This window comes from Musca domestica, unplaced genomic scaffold (assembly GCF_030504385.1).
Source record: "Musca domestica strain aabys unplaced genomic scaffold, Musca_domestica.polishedcontigs.V.1.1 6, whole genome shotgun sequence".
In the NCBI taxonomy this organism is placed as follows: domain Eukaryota; kingdom Metazoa; phylum Arthropoda; class Insecta; order Diptera; family Muscidae; genus Musca; species Musca domestica.
Genome location: NW_026712363.1, coordinates 21,235,329 through 21,252,585, shown reverse-complemented (window position 1 = coordinate 21,252,585; position 17,257 = coordinate 21,235,329). Strand labels below are relative to the sequence as shown.

General features: G+C 36.0%; 1 protein-coding gene across 1 annotated transcript in view; it reads left to right on the top strand.

Moving 5' to 3' along the window:
* The window catches only part of LOC101900285 (uncharacterized), a 510,960-nt gene that overhangs the window by 479,770 nt on the left and 13,933 nt on the right, over nt 1-17,257 (top strand). Inside the window, exon 15 of the mRNA XM_059129113.1 lies at nt 15,138-15,299. Within this exon, the coding sequence (XP_058985096.1) occupies nt 15,138-15,299 (162 nt within the window). The remainder of the gene's footprint in view (nt 1-15,137; nt 15,300-17,257) is intronic.

Genomic DNA, 17,257 nt, shown 5'->3' with positions numbered 1-17,257 from the left:
TATATACTTTATGGGGTCTAAGACGAATATTTAAGGATGTTACAAACGGAATGACAAAGTTAATATACCCTCCTTTCCAAGGTGGAGGGTATAAAAATACCAAAGTGTCGATCACTTCAAACAAGCGCTTCTCCGGGAATTGGCCAAAATGCCGCAGAGCAACATTCGGGCATCTTGTGACGGTATAATTGGCCGTTTGAAGGCCATAATTCGTGCCAAAGGTGACCAATTCGAACAAAAGTAAACTTATTCTAAAATTTGATGATATTTCCGACATTTTTTGGTTTCATTCAAAGAATTAAAAAAATATATAAATTATGGAGTTTTGTTTTGTTGCGGTTTTTGTTAATCTCACCCTGTATATGGAAGCTATAGCTATATCTTAACCAATTTTAGCCAAATTTAATGTAATTGCTTCTAGACTGGATTCAGTCGGATACGTCAAAATTCAGGTAGGGGTTTCCTGTACCAAATATCATTTTTGTCGAATGCATATTACGAATGTGATAGACTTAAGCACCAAATCGGATGAAACATATGTATGGGAACTATAGGCATATCTGAACCTATTTTCATCAAATTTGATGTACTTGCTTCTAGACCGAATTCGGTTGGATGTACCAAAATTCAGGTCTTATGCTCATATATTGACCATTTGTGGACAATTAACCCGAAATCGGTTGAAGATGTATGAGAGCTATATCTAAATCTCGTCCGATTATCACCAATTTCAATAGGGTTCGTCCTTGGGCCAAAAAAAATATTGGTTGGAAAATTTTCATTTCAATCGGATAATAAATGCGACCTGCATTTTGTTCACAGTAATACATGGACGGACGCACTGACATACATAAATCGACTCAGAAAGCGATTCTATGAATATCCCCAAAAACAGTTATGGGTCTATCCCGCTTCCTTCTCCATGTGTAGGGTATAAAAACTCCTTTTTATTTTTGACAAATTAAACAATTTTTGAGTTTTGCCTTGTTAAGGCGAAGATCATATGTTTTATGATTTATGTGTTTGTTTTCTCTTTCGAGCTTAATGATCTGAAATTTGCAGTGATTTGATCTGATCGCTTGATATCGCATCATCAGCACAATAGGGCTTTTAAGTTTTGTAGAGAGCTTTGGACCAATTCAAAAATTACACTTTACGAGACCCATATATTTCTAATAGTAGTGGCTTGTAATCCAGGACTGGTCTCATTTCTGGGGTAGATAAGAAAATAGTAAAATAAATAATGAAATCCCTTGCTGTTGAGCATCAACCTCCCTTATCTTTGCTACATCGGAAAAGTATATCACCGAAAAGGAAATTCATTCTAATTGATTGGTTACTTTGGCTTACGGCAAAAAAAGAAAACCTAAACGCTAAAAGGGCCAAACTTGCCTATCACCATTGCATATCCTTTCAAATCCGGAGGTTTATTTTTTTAATGCCCTCTTAAAAATGTCCTCTTCACCCATCCCTTCCCCAACCCCTTGCCATCTTGCAATTTTATTTGTGGACTAAAAAACCACAGAACCACATCGCAAATTGTATTTTTCGGTTGGTTCAATTTTTTTTGTTTTTCATGGGGAAAACTTTAAGAGTTGGCTGCTACAGCAACAACAATAACTTAAAAGGCAATATATATTCCAGGCAACAACACTAAACTACTACTCTGCATGATGGTGTAGAGTTTTTGGGATATGGATAGGGGATGGGGGATGGTAGAGGGAAACACATTTGCAAACTGTTATGGCTAAAACGAATAAATGATGCATTGCACTCAAAACGGTTTAAGTTTGAATGACTAAATGAATGAGTCAAGTTGTAGTTGTAGCTGTTATTGTTGTTGTTGTTGGAACTACTGCCTTTCCGGTTGTTACTGACTGACTTTATCGCCATTGTTGTTGTTGCTGCTGATGCTGTTACCATTGCTGTTGTGGTTGATACTCCATCTCACCAACTATTGCATTAAACATGACTTCTATACCATCCATCTTTTTGGATGTTTTTTTTTTATCTGGGTGATGGAAATAGAGTTCTGTTTTTTTCCATTTCGGAGCCATGCAAGCGATTTCACATCTATATCTGAAAATCTCCTTGTTTTTGATGTTGTTATTGCAGTCGCTATTTCGTCCGCTCGTTGCTTCGTTCATATCTACATTGGTTTGTTTTCCTCCAAAAAAAAAAAAAAAGAAAATTGAGGATATTTTGGCTTTGAAGCGCAATGATACCAAGATTTTTTATTTAGAACACACAGCAAGTGTATGTGTGCGTGTGTGCGTGCTTGTTTGTTTATTTTTCCGTTCGCATTTGTGTAACCAAAAAATTCGAGTTTTTTTTTTTGGAGAATTTTATAAATTATTCAGTTATAAATATGGTTTAGAGCAATGGTCTTGTTAGAACGGATGGCTGGATTTTTTCGAGGAAAGAAAAAATTGATGGACATTTATATTCGAGAAAATTTAAATGAATTCGTATTTTTGCAGTTGGAAAACTCAAAGATTGCATCATGGGAAAAATTAGAAAATGTTTCCTCTGATGGGTAATGGAAGAAGGGATATTTTTGGGAAGAAGGGACATACCGCCTTTTGGAATATAGATATATTTAGGCCTGTAGTAGCAAATTTTGTATTTTCCGAATACAGAAAAGATTTTCTTCGATCTTATTGGGAATACATTTTCTTACAGAAAAGATACTGTAGAGTGCTTGCTACAATGATAATAAGCAGGGTCTTGTGCTCATGATGTTGTTAGAGGTCGCCTTGTGTATTGTGCAGACACGACCAAGTGGTCGTTGAGGTTTTTAAAGACAAAAACTCTTTTTTATACCCACCAACATAGTATGGAGGCTATATTAAGTGTGTCATTCCGTTTGTAACACCTCGAAATATACATTTTAGACCTTACAAGGGGTCAGCATAAAATTCTATGTCGATTTAGCGATGTTCGTCCGTCTGTGGAAATCATTCTAGCTTCCGAACGAAATGATAAAATTTTACTGAAATGTATATTATGTCTGCAGGACTTTTGTGCCATGAAGGTACACGTTTTGGTATAGCCCCCATATGATGGTACCTCCCGATATTCGGTATTTTGATGATTTTAGCGACATTTTTCCCCGGAAGTTTTTCAAAATTTGGTATTTGAAGTTCGTAATGGATACTGCAGCCTGAGACAGAAAATTGTCTGTGCAGGTCCACATCTGCGTATTTTGATTATTTTAGGGACATTATTCATCGGAATTGTTTGAAATTTGGTATTTGAAGTTCGTAATGGATACTACAGCCTATGACAGAAAAGTGTCTGTGCAGGTCCACATCTTCGTATAGCCCTCATATAACGGTACCTCCCTATATTCGGTATTTTGATGATTTTAGCTACATTATTCACCGATTCTTTTTAATTTCGCATTTGAATATTGCAATGGTCCATGTCGTCGTGCCCAATATAACGGTTATATTCGGAATTTTTAAGACTTTAACAGAATTCGTTCCAAATGGTGGAGGGTATTCAAAGTTCGGCCCGGCCTAACTTACAGCTTTTTTACTCGTTTATATTAGATACCAACAGTGACCTTAATATCAAAATATCGGTATGAAATCTCCACCATTATCAAATTTAGTACGATTATAGTATACATATCCAGAAACTAGCTTCTTCTCTCAACCAGAGACACAAACATTAACATTCATATCAAATTTCAGGATTTCAGCTCTATCCCTTCACCCAAATACGCAATTTAGTACCACTTAAAACTTTTCGGACAATTATAGTACACATTTCCAAAGCCGCCCAACCCAACACTCCGACAGTAATCTTGTTTCCAATTTTTAGAACACCACCTCTATTGGTTCACCCATAGCCAAATTGTACCAAATTTAGTACACATAAGTACTAATTTCCAAAATTATTTACAGATCCCAATCCAACACTCCAACTGTAATCTTGTTTCCAATTTTTAGAATTCCAAATTGTACCAAATTTAGTAGCTTTTAGTGTACATAAGTACAAATTTCCAATACTACCTACCTACCTCAGTCCTACAATGCAATAGTAATCTTATTTCCAAATTTGAGAATTCCAACTCTATTGGTTCTCTCGAAATGTAAATTTTACCAAATGTAATACGATTTAGTACACATAAGTACGAATTTACAAAAATGTCAGAATGCAGTGCTAATCTTATTTCTAAATTTCAGAATTCCAGCTCCATCGGTTCACCCAAATCGAAATTGTACCAAATTTAGTACAATTTAGTACTTTTTTGTGCACATATGTCCAAATTTCGAAAACTTACACTCCATATCTTAATCCTACACTCCATCAATTTTCATCCGTTCCATCCGTTCTTCCAAATTCAAATTACACTAAATTTAGTATCGTTTACTACTTTTCGTACCATTTACCTTTTCGACGGACCCATCTGGCAACGCCATAACTTTTGACAGAGATGTCACATCGCTTAATAACATACCGCGTTTGAAGCGTCAGTACAAGCAGATTTTTACCATGAACCAATACACGCCACGCGAGCGCTCTGAAATAGTTGAAATTTACATTCAACAGAAGAAGTCAATTGTGAAAACTCAATGTGCTTTTAAAACATTGAAAAATGTGAGAAGTGCGCCTTCTAAGAACACCCTTAAACGTTTATACGAAAAATTTTCGACTTGTAAGGCTCTTTCTAATCCGAAGAGGCCATATAAAAGTCCACCAAGGCGATCGGCCGAGAATATGGCTGCCGTACGAGCCAGTGTTGAGAGGTCCCCAAGAACATCCCAAAAACGCCGTTCTCAGCAGTTGGGCATGGCTCGGTCCACTTTACAACGGATTATTCGCATTGATTTGCATTTGTTCCCGTACAAAATTCAATTGACGCAAAGAATGTTGCCTGCGGACAAGCCTCGTCGATTGGAATGGGCCCAAAGGGCCCAAAGTTCCGTCGAATATGGGCAACCCTGTACTTACTACCAAAGCTACCTCCTTACATCGACTGTACCACTCAACCTTGATTCCCATTCCACAATTCAAATGTTTAGCTTTAACCGTTCACAGGATACAAAGTGGTATCAAATGTAGTGCATTTTAGTAAATTTCGTACACTTATAGTGTGATTTTCTAAAAACCCTTGGGTACTTCAAGCATACACTCCATCAGCGACCTTCATTCCAAATTTAAGATCTCTAGCTCTACTGGTTCCTCAAATACAAAGGGTCCCTTTTAATACTCTTTGTGCCTTTCTAGTACGTACATCCAAAAATCCAGCCTTACTGACACCTTCGGACCAAGAGTGACCCTCACCTAAAATGTCAAGATTGTAGCTTCAGTTAAATATGGCTCTAACTTTATATATATAATGGTCTTGCAACTAAAATGTCACTAATTTCTACTTTCCGAACTTTTGGATATAATTAATTTTAATTCCACCTAAAAATTAGTTCTCGATACTGTTTTTTTTAATTTGAATTTTAAAACTAGAGTATCAAATGGAAAACAACAAAACTCTAAACACAAAAACAAACGACACAACTCTAAACCATGAACCCAGGAAAAAAATCCTCATCACCAAGTGACTGACAACGATAAAGTTTAGCATTTCTAACACTGACGATAAACTTTCGGAAAACATTTGGAAAATACTTTTCGTCATTCGTATATCAGAACGGAATTCTATTTTGTACGAATGAATGAATGAACGAGCGAACGAAGGAAAATTGGGATAACGTTATTACTTTTCAACAAGCATTCGCACACACACACACAAACACACTTACTCATATCCCCGACATGGATACAAACAACAAATAACACACATAAAGATTGCAAGCGAAAAAAAGTGCTAGAACTTCAGCATATTGCAGACTGGGAATTGCAAAATAAAAAAGAGAAACATTGTGAATGCTTTACGATAACGTATTGTTGTTGTTATTTGTCTCCACGATGTTGTTGTCATTACTTACTGGCAACGATGTTAGAACTGATGCTGCCATGATGTTTTACTCGGTAAAATTTATTGTGTTCTGACTTAATTCGCATGCGGAAAAACGATTTAGTTTAAATTTTTTAAGTGCGTTATTTTTTGAAGTCGCCAAAAATATTATATAAACCAAATCTAGGTATTCATCTAAAGTTGGAATGAGTTGAAGTTTTATATAATTAAATTCCAAAATTATTATTGGAACAATATACATACCGGACCAAGTTTCACCAAATGTAAAAATTCGATTAAATATGAAAAAATCTATCCAGTTTGGGCTTAGACATATGTGGTGGACAAAAATCGTAAAATTCGCTGAAGATGTATATCGAAGGTATATAAAAATCTGAACCGATCTAGTTAAAATATGGCAGATGCTATATGTGATGTCCGGTATCAAATATTATTGTTGTGGAGTGCATATTACACATGTGAGGGACCTTAACACCAAATCGGATGAAACATACAGGATGAGATAAAAAAAAACTGCAACAAAGTCAAAAGCCATAATTTTTACATTTTTTGCTGTTATTGAATGAAAGCAAATAATGTCGGAAATAGCATCAAATTTTAGAATAAGTTTAGACTTGGTCACCTTTGGCACGAATTATGGCCCTCAAACGGCCAATGAAACCGTCACACGCTGCCCGAATATTTCTCCATTCCCGGCGAGGCGCTTTATTAAGGTGATCGACACTTTAGTAGTTTTTATACCCTCCACCTTGGAAAGGTGGGTATATTAACTTTGTCATTCCGTTTGTAACATCCTTAAATATTCGTCTTAGACCCCATATAGTATATATACATATTCATAATCAGCATAAAATTCTAAGTCGATTTAACGATGTCCGTCTGTCTGTCTGTCTGTCCGTCTGTCTGTTGAGATCACGATACAGCCCACATTATCTGACGTAGAGCGCCAAAATTTAGCAGAGCTATTTGCATTTTGTCTAGGATGGTTGGTATTGAAAATGAGATATATCGGTCCACGTTCTGGTATAGTCCCCATATAACTATACCTCCCGATATTCGGTATTTTAGTTTTTTTGCCACATTTATTCACGGATTTGTCTAAAAATTGGTATTTGTGGGTCATAATGGTTTCTAGCTCAGGTGGCGAAACATTGCATGTATAGGTCCACGTTGTGGTATAGCCCCCATATAAAGGTACCTCCCGATATTCGGTATTTTAGTTTTTTTGCCACATTTATTCACGGATTTGTCTAAAAATTAGTATATGTGGGTCATAATGGTTTCCAGCTCCGGTGGCGAAACATTGCATGTATAGGTCCATGATTTGGTATAGCCCCCATATAACGGTACCTCCCGATATTCGGTATTTTGATGGTTTTTGCCACATTTTTTACACAGATATGTCTAAAAATTGGTATTTGTGGGTCATAATGGGTCCTAGTTCGTGTGGCGATGTATGGTAATTATAGGTCCACGTTTTGGTGTAGCCCCCATATAACGGTACCTCCCGATATTCGGCATTTTAATGGTTTTTGCCACATTTCTTCTAATGTTTCTTTTACCCTAAGGTGGAGGGTATTAACAGTTTGGCCCGGCCGAACTTAATGTTTTTTTACTTGTTAGTACCAACTTTACTTTCCAAAATACCCCAGACACAATAGTCCAACGGATTGGTATCCGGAGATTTTGGTGGCCATTTTGCGCTGGAAATGAAGCGATGAACCTCATTTTGTAACCATTCTTAGGTGGTGCGTGCTGAGTGCGATGGTGCTGAGTCCTGTTGGAATGTCCAAGGTCTCCGGGAAAAATGTTTGCGTGCCAAAGGCTTTAATACACCCTCCAGAATATTTTCGCGATATTATTCGGCCTTTAAATCTGATGCCACGGTCGATTTATATGAGCCGAAAGTGACAATAGGCTGTTATGGCGCCACACCACACCATCACCATAGCCGGCGCTTGTGTTCTGTAGGCCAACCGAAGGTGCACATTTTCAGCTGACCTCTTTGGCAAGTAAACACGATCATTTTGTTTGTTTACAAACTGCTGGACAACGAATGTTTTCTTATCGGAGACGGAGAAAACCAAATTCGGCAGTTCACCACTTTCGGTCAAGCGAAGCAACTCTTTAACTCTTTTGAGTCTATTTTCCTTCTGTTGCGGTGTAAGTTCTTGCACTTTTTGGAATTTCAATGGCTTTACCCCGAGCTAATTTTTAATATTTGACGAATGAAATATTGTGATATGTTCAGCTCACGAGCCATTTTCCGGCCACTGCGACGGGGGTTTCGATCAAGTCGCTTCTTTACTTTTCGAACCATTTCTGCTGATGTTGCTGTCTTCTTCCGTCCACTTCCTTAACATCGGGCTACGCTACCAATATCAGGTAACGAGCGACGGTATGAGACACAAAAGACACACATTTACACATTAAATGCTGGAGTGCTCTAACGATAACCACTTGTGGTTTTCTAGCCAAATTTAAAGAAATCACACTATCACGCTTGAATTCCATCACGAATAACATTTATTCTGGAAAATTCTCACCAAAATGCTTTTGTACGCTTGTAAACTCTATAATGAGCTGTCACTGGAATAATTTCAACAGCTGTCGGACTAGTGGCTTAGAAATGGCAGCAGTCCGAAGTTGTTTGCAGTTTTTTCATCTCATTTGTGTAATTTAAAGACAATCGGACTCCTACATCATATTTTATAAAAGTTATGATTATTAAAAAATGTTGACCTTTTGTGGGGCGGTACTTGATAGAGTGCAACGATGTCGTCCACTTTCTCACCTGACTTAGCGCTGATGGAAATATTAGGGTTTTCAAAGTTGGATTAAAATCCTTTCCTTTCTCCTTTCTCTTCCAGTAAAATAATTTTTTAACCTTTTTTCGACCTTTTGTGAGGGAGTGCACCGATATTGGCCATCTCCGAACTCGATCTAAGTTTAATAATAATATTGCGATGTACCAAGTTTGGACCAAATCGGATATTCCCTTCGAGAATTATCGTGCGCACCAGCCACATGGACGGACATCGTTAGATCGACTCCAAATGTCCTGAAACGGATTTGGTCCAAAGAGATCTAGGATCTAAAACCATTATTTCGATGAGGCATGTTTTGGCTGTATTACATAATATATACCCTCTCTTGCCATATGGCTTAGGGTATAAATAGGTTTTCATACCCTACAACTATGTAAGTTTAATTGGGGCAACAATTTTGTAAAACCTTGGAATATATATCGGTACTATATATCGATTTTCCGAGCTGAGTCGATCTAGCTATGTCGAAATTATTGCCCGATCCTCGAAATTTTTAAATTTTGTCAGAATAGCCTTTCGATGTCGACGAAATAATTAACCTCGAAAATAATTAGATGATCAATTACACGAAAAACAATTTATTTATTTATTTATTTTTTTTTTGTGTTTCCAGTCGCTCCACTTTTAGACGTATCGCCATGTAAATTTGCGTGTGGTTAGAGTTTAGCATACGGTAGATGTCCATCAATTTTTGTGGTTATTTATGTCTTCTGCGACCTATAGTAGAATTTATGACAAATAAATCTGAGGCCTTCTTAAAGAACATCTGAGGTATTTATTTGGAGGACTAGAGACCTTCAGAGCGGATGCCTTTACGGAATTGACTTGAGACCTTCATGGAGAAGACCCGAGGTCTTCATAGGGAAGATATGAGTTCTTTATAGGGAAAGTCTGCATTTTTTTGTAGAGCAATCCTAAGGCTACGATTTTTTAAAGGAAGTTTTAAATCAAATTTAAAAAAAGGACCAAAAAGACCCCTTTTGTGACTTGTATGAGGTTTAAATTTTTCAACCAAAACAGTCCTCGTCTTACTATTTGTAATATTGTCGTAGACATTATATTCCTAAAAACCTGGGATTTCTATTATGCAATTCAAATCTTAAAAATTTAAAAAGCATGGATGAGGGTGGAAATTTTTACCTCTATTTAGGTTACATGGCGACGTTAACTTTCAAAACGTATATTCTTTAGGCTCTAGTTTCGTAATCGGCAGAATTTTCCCTTTAAATATTTTATCGACCATTGATATATAACGTCAAGACTCCCAAAATTCCAATGTAGGCTAATTTTTCTTCGCTGAAAATTTTGCTGTGTTATCCGCCATTCTCATAAATAATAGAAGTCTCCAATTTCTTCTTGTTTTTCCACATCTCTTAAAACCGCTAAAATCTTCTCAATGCTATGCCTCACTGCAAAATAAAAAAAGAAAAACAAATAAATACTGCCTACTTGCCATATAGGCAGCCTAGCGTAATTTTCCTTATGGTGTGGGTGCTGATATCACTACCACCTCACCTCAAAACTAATAACTTCAGAACTGCTAGATGTAATAGGATTTAGCCATAAGATATAAAATTCGAAAGTAAGGTGGCTTTCAAGCTTAATTTTAATTAGTTTGTGCTTTGTGGTGGAAACGTTTCAAGCTAAAGGAATTATTAATATAGTGGGAGAGAGAGAGAGAGAGAGAGAGAGGAGGGCAACGAGAAAAGAAATTAAGAATTGCAAAATATATTTCTATTTTACATAATCCGATGAGCAACAACAATAACAATTTCACAGTCAATGCAATGAAAATGAAATTTTCATTTCAAAATTGGCATTGCCAACCACACCACAAGTAGATTTTAATGAATTGATCTGAGAGGTGTTGGTTGCATTTGAAAAGAACAAATGCAGATTGGGCGCCAAGTTGTAGTTTCAAAAGTCACATTAAAGTGAAGGAGTTTACTAAAACTTGAGGGATTCCTTGGATTTTGCATCAAACCCAACCTTTAATGAATTGCCCTGATTGGTGTTGGTTGTATTTGGAATGAACACATTTAGATTGGGCGCCAAGTTGTAGTTGCAAGCGTCACATTAAAGTGAAGTAGTCACCCAAAATGTTGGGGATCTCTTGGATTTTACAAAGAAATGTTGCTCAGGTTATTTGAACCTAGATATTATAATGATAAAACCAGTAAAGAAAGTCCTAAAGTCGGGAGGGGCCGGATTTTATGATACCCTACACCACTTTGCTAATTTAGTTGAGCTCCACTTAATAATTAAAAGTTTTTATGGGAGAATTCAATCATACACGCTATGATTATAATTATAATTTAAAATTCAAAGGACTAAATATGCCGAAGCATTTGTATCTTTTAAATTCGGACTTGTATTGCCCATTTGGTGCGAAATTAATTTGAAATCGTATAAAAATATATCTGGGAACTATATCCAAATCTGAACCGATCTCGATAAAATTTTGGCAAAGATATTTCTGAGCTGTATTTGAGATATTTCCCTGAATATCGTTGTTAAGGAGTGCATATTACGGCTGTGGGTAACAAATACAACAAATCGGATGAACAATATATATGGGAGCTATAACTATATCTGAACCGATCTTCACCAAATTTGGCATACTACCTTCTATGTGCCAAATTCCATCCCATTTGAAGTTATATATGGGAGCTATATCCAAATCTGAAACGATCTCGATAAAATTTAGCAAAGATATTTCTCAGCTGCATTTGATATATTTCCCCAAATATTGTTGTTACAGAGTGCATATTACGGCTGCGGAGGACAAAAATAACAAATCGGATGAACAATACATATGGGAGCTATAGCTATATCTGAACCGATTTCGATAAAATTTGGTATACTTATTTTCAGGCCTAATTTGGTTGTATGTGCAAAATTCCATAATATTCGGGCTGATATAACACGTTTGGTGCACAATAAAATGCAAATCGGACGAAGATATATATGGGAGCTATATCTAAATTTTTACCGATTATCTCCAATTTCAATAGGGTTCGTCCTTGGGCCAAACAAATGTTGTTTGCAAAATTTCATCTCAATCGGATAATAAATGCGACCTGCATTTTGTTCACAAGAATACATGGACAGACGGACGGACGGACGGACAGACGAACTGACATGCATAAATCAACTCAGAAAGTGATTCTATGCAGATCATCAAAAGGAACTATGGATCTATCTCGTTTCCGTTTGCCTGTTACAAACAAATGCACAAAGACATAATACCCTGACCACCTTGTGGTGTATAAATATGATCAACTCTCTCTCTTTCCGTATTAGATGGTAAAGAGAAAGAGAGAGAGTTGCGCTCTTATGTAGAGTAGTGAAAAATAAGAAGTGTTCAATCGTTTCCTTTTCATACCTAACTCTTTCTAGGCAAATTAGTTATCTCAGTGTGAATTTCACTTTTTACTAATAGTTTGGAAATACTAAAGCTAGAATCTTGAAATTTTGCACAAGGGTCAGTCATGGGGCGTAAGGCTGGGTTTTTGGAAATTCGTACTAAAAGACAAACGGAATGAGCTAGAATTTTTTGAAATTATAAATAAGCATCACTGATGGAGTGTAGGATGCAGGATACACTCCGTACAGGATAGCACTGAATTTTTGGAAATTAAAACTTTAAAGGTACGAAAATGTGTAAAATGGTACTAATCTTCTAAAATGGTACAATTTGGTATTATGTGTACGGATAGAGTTACAAACTTTAAATTTGGTATGAGAATCATGGTTGGAAAGTACGTTTCATATGTGAAGTTGATTTTGGAAACGTGTACTTAGTGTGCGAACTGGTACTAAATTTGGAAAAGTTTGCTTTAGGGTGAACGGATGAAGCTGGAATTTTGTAATTTTGTATTTGGGCCTCTGTTGGTGGTAGGTTTGTGATAAAGACGTGGTTTTGGAAATATGTACTACAAGTGCACGAAAAGTGCTAAATAGTACTATATTTAGTACAATTTGGTATTAGGATCGATGTTTATGCGTAGCCTGGATATTTGGAGGTGATTTCGGAAATGTGAAAGTACTGAATGGTACTATATTTGGTACTGGCTGAAGCGATAAGGTTGAAATTTTATATTAAGGTAACTGTTAGTATCGGGGATTGGGATAATTAGGTGGTTTTGGAAATGTGTGCATGAAAATTACTAAAAAGTACTGTATTTGGTTTGGGTGAACAGATGTTGCTTGATAACTGAAATTTGTAATTGTGCTGTGTGCTTTAATTGTACGAAAAGTACTTAGTAGTTCTAAATTTGTTATTCTCTAAAGGGATCGAGCTGGAATCCCGAAATTTACATTAAAATCTTTGTTGGTGTCTGGAATTGAGATATTGTGGTGGTTTCGTTAATTGTACGAAATTGTACTAAATTTGGTATTGGGTCAAGGGATAGATCTAGAATCCTAAAATCTGATATGAAGGTATTTGTTGGTATCAGTGATTGGGAAAGTACTGAGTGGTACTAAATTCGTTATTTTGTGAAAGATAGAGCTCGAATTCTAAAATTGTATATGGATGTCACAGTTGCTGCCTGTGGATAAGATATGGAGGTGTTTTAGAAATATAATTGCTCGAAATCTACTAAATGGTGTTTAATTTGGTATTGGGTGAAGGCATAGATCTGGAATCCTCAATTTTGATAAGGAAGCCATTGTTGGTATCTGTGGTTAAGATGTGGAGGTGATATTTAAAATGTGTACTATAATTGTTCGAAAAGTACTAAGTGGTACTAAATTTGTATTGAGTGAAAGGATTGAGGTTGAATCCTGATATTTGATGTATACTTCACTCTTGGTTGATTAACATATGGAGGTGGTTAGGAAATGCGTACTATATAGTTGTTCAAAATGTACTAAGAGGTGCTAAATTTGGTATTGAGTAAAGGAGTAGAGCTGGAATCCTGAAATTTGTGATTGAGGTCTCTGTTGGTATTTAGGATTGAGATTTGGCGGTGGTTTGGAAATGCTTCCTATATTTGTATGAAAAGTATTAATCCCTAATAAATTTGGTATTGGAGAAAGGAATAGAAGTGTAATTCGGAAATTTGATATTGAGGCCTCTGTTGGTAGCAGAGATTGAAATAAGTTTTATGTTTTTTTTGGAAGTGTATAGTACACACTTCAAAAAAAAATGTACGAAAAGTACTAAATAGTTCTACATATGGTATTGGGTGATGGAATAGAGTTAGAATCCTGAAATTTAATATGGATGACACTGTAAGTGTCTGTAGTTAAGATAATGAGATGGTATTGGAAATGTGTTCTACATTTGTACGAAATGTACCAAATTTGTTACTGGATGAAGGAATAGAGCTGGAATCATGAAATTAGATATTGAGATCTCTGTTGGTATCTGGGATTGAAATATGGAAGCGCTTTTGGAAATGTGTACAATAATTGTACAAAATGGTACAAAATTTTGAATTGGGTGAAGGCATAGGACTGAAATCTTCAATTTTGATAATGATGTCTTTGTTGGATTAGATATGGAAGTAATTTTGGAAATGTGTACTAAATGGTACTAAATTTAGTATTGGGTAAAGAATTAGAGTAGGAGTCCTGAAATTTGATATGGATATCACTATTGGTGTCTGTAGTTGAGAGAAGAAGCTGGTTTAGGATAGTTGTACTAAATGGTAAAAGATTCGGTAGTGGGGGGGGGGGGGGGTAAATTACAGAGTTGAAATCCTGAAATTTGATATTTAGATAATCCTTGGAAAACTTGAGTAATATATAAAACCGAACATTCTTAATTAAAAAAGCTTGTCAAACAGAACAAATTGTGAATTTGCCTAATATGAACTGTTGGAACGAATCTGAAATTTTCACGTAGACTTTTCATTGACGAAGTAGAGACCACTGGCTAATTTCTTATAATTCTGAAAGAAGCATATAAGCCTCTTTTTCGGCTATTGGTCCCCGACCAAATTTTAGGTCTTGAATGTTTCATTGACTTTGGGATTCCGTTATCTGTTCTAGCCACGTGTACATCCAAGTGTATTGTAAGCAGCTGCAGTGATGGCGATGTCCCAGAAAATCATTTGTCCCAAAAATCAGCAGCTTAAACAAGCTCTCGAAGTTCTGGCCATCACCCTGGACGCAATATTTTAGGTTGTGGTGTCTATTGAAAAATAATAGCTTAGTGTCTCCCGATTTCTCAATTATTTGAAAGATGTGGCCACATCTTCCAGACTTTTGCTTTCTAAGTGGACAGCTTTTCCACACTTTAAATCTTTAGAAACATAGAATGAGACTTGTCTACCGAAAATCCAAACTATTTGACACTATTTACCAATTTTGTCCTTTTCCATTCGTTTATTAATTTTTTTCTTTCTTATTTTCAGGTCATCACAATTGTCCCTCAGGTTTCGATGAATCCGAAGAGGAATGTGGTACAGCACGCAAACTGCTCGAACTACCTGGCGGTGTGTTCGCGGCGTTGGGCTGCATAGCGGCGGCCATAACCGCTTGCCTGATATTCTGCATATTTGGCTTACTGAGAAAACGTAAGAAAACTGTATTACAAAAATCTATTATTAATGGTGGTACTTTGAAAAAGGATTTCAAAAAAGACTCGCTCTTTATTGATCCGTCTTCCTGACACGGGCTGCAGCCGGTCGAATATATACATGTCGATCGGGAGACCACAGTGTGATGTGATGCCAGCAACGAGGCCAGCCTGGAAAGACGAAGAATTGTTTTATTAGTAATTATAGGTACTACTATATAAAAAAGAATTAAAAAACACACATACACACACAAAGAAATTGAGAGCGTAAGCGATATGGGGAGTGATCTCGGGGAGTTATGTGAATGGAAATAGAAGCGAAAAGCCAAACTCTACTGTATACTAATGGAAACACACACAATAGCAATTATTGGTACTACAAGACGGAGGAGAAAGATGAAAAAGGGGGAGATGGGAAGAGACACCCCTCTCCCCCCAAAAAAGATTTTTCTAAATGCTTGAAAACAAAAAACCAACCAACTCTTTATAGCGTAAAATAATTATACTTTAAAACAAATCAGTATTAAGGAGCAAAAATACTTTATTATATGAGGAAAACACAAAAAAAAAACTACCACAGCAACAACAAAAGCAACAACAAGGAAGATGATGTAGTAGCAACAAAAGAAAATTACTTTACAACCAAAAATAAGTTTTATGAGTTTTTGTGTTTTTTCCACAACAATAACAACAACGCCATCATCATCATCGGAACAACTTTTGCAAAAGGATTTTACTTTTTTGTACCATCATCGACATCGACAACAAAGAATACAACAACATCATAAAGCCGCAAAACATGTAGTCAAAGAAGAAGACAAGGACGACGACGACGACGAAGTAGAAGAAGGAGACAAAATCAATACAATCACTGCCTTAAAACAAAAGAAAAAAAAACGAAACTATGAAACTATTTCAAATGATATTGAATTTTCTTTAATTAATTATTACTACCTATATTTATGAAATGTGTATTTGAAACAAGTAACAAATGAAATGTGAAATTATGATCGGTGTGGGGTTGAATGTGTGATACTGCTAAATGCAGTATGTAATTTTAAACTTAAATTCCAAACACAAAATAAAAAAAAGGATTTTTGAAATTTAGGCTCTATTCTTGTTCTATGACTATCTCTTTAAAGGAAAAAAATATTAAGTTTTTTGGTCCATTTCAACCCCTAAATATATGGCGATCATCTCCAAAAAGAGTAGGCTTCTGTTCTGACCCTCATCTTATCCCCATGCAAAATTTTGTAAGGATCGGGCCATAAATGCGATCTGTATATGATATCCTGATATCCTAAAAACTTAGTTTTTTTAGCTGTAGAAATATTACCAAATGTTTAATTCAGAATGAAAATATGCCAAAAATACGACAAAATTTTTACAAATTCAAATTTAATAAAAAATGAGCTCGAGGTCTTTGTTGTTGTTTAATTATTTATTATTTTCGATATTTCGTCCTCCAACGGAAGACATCATCAGGAACAATACTGTTTAAACATATAACAAAATTTTACAAAATATCGCTGAGCTTCGACGCCGACCTTGTGTTGTTGCCATCTGTTTTGTCACTGCAGCATTCCCTTCTTATTGTATATCTTTGTTTATTTTTCTAATCAGATGTCTGTAACTGTTTGCTAGATTCTCTGTGTCTGTTTTGTAGTTTATTCGTTGTGATGTTGGAGTATTCATTATGTGTAGAGTTTCCAACATAAGTCGCTTTTGGTAGTTGTTCTCGCACTGTAGCACTCTCACTCTCTCTAATTCTGGATGATGTTGTTCGGTGGCACAGTGGGTAGAAAGTGCTGTTTTCTGTGTTGTGATTGATGACCTGTTTTTAATGTCTGATTTGTGTCCGGATAATCGTGTTTTTAATTTGTTTTTTGTTGTCCCGATGTAATATTTTTGACATTTTTCATTTTCGTTGCCGTTGCATTTTATTTTGTATATTAA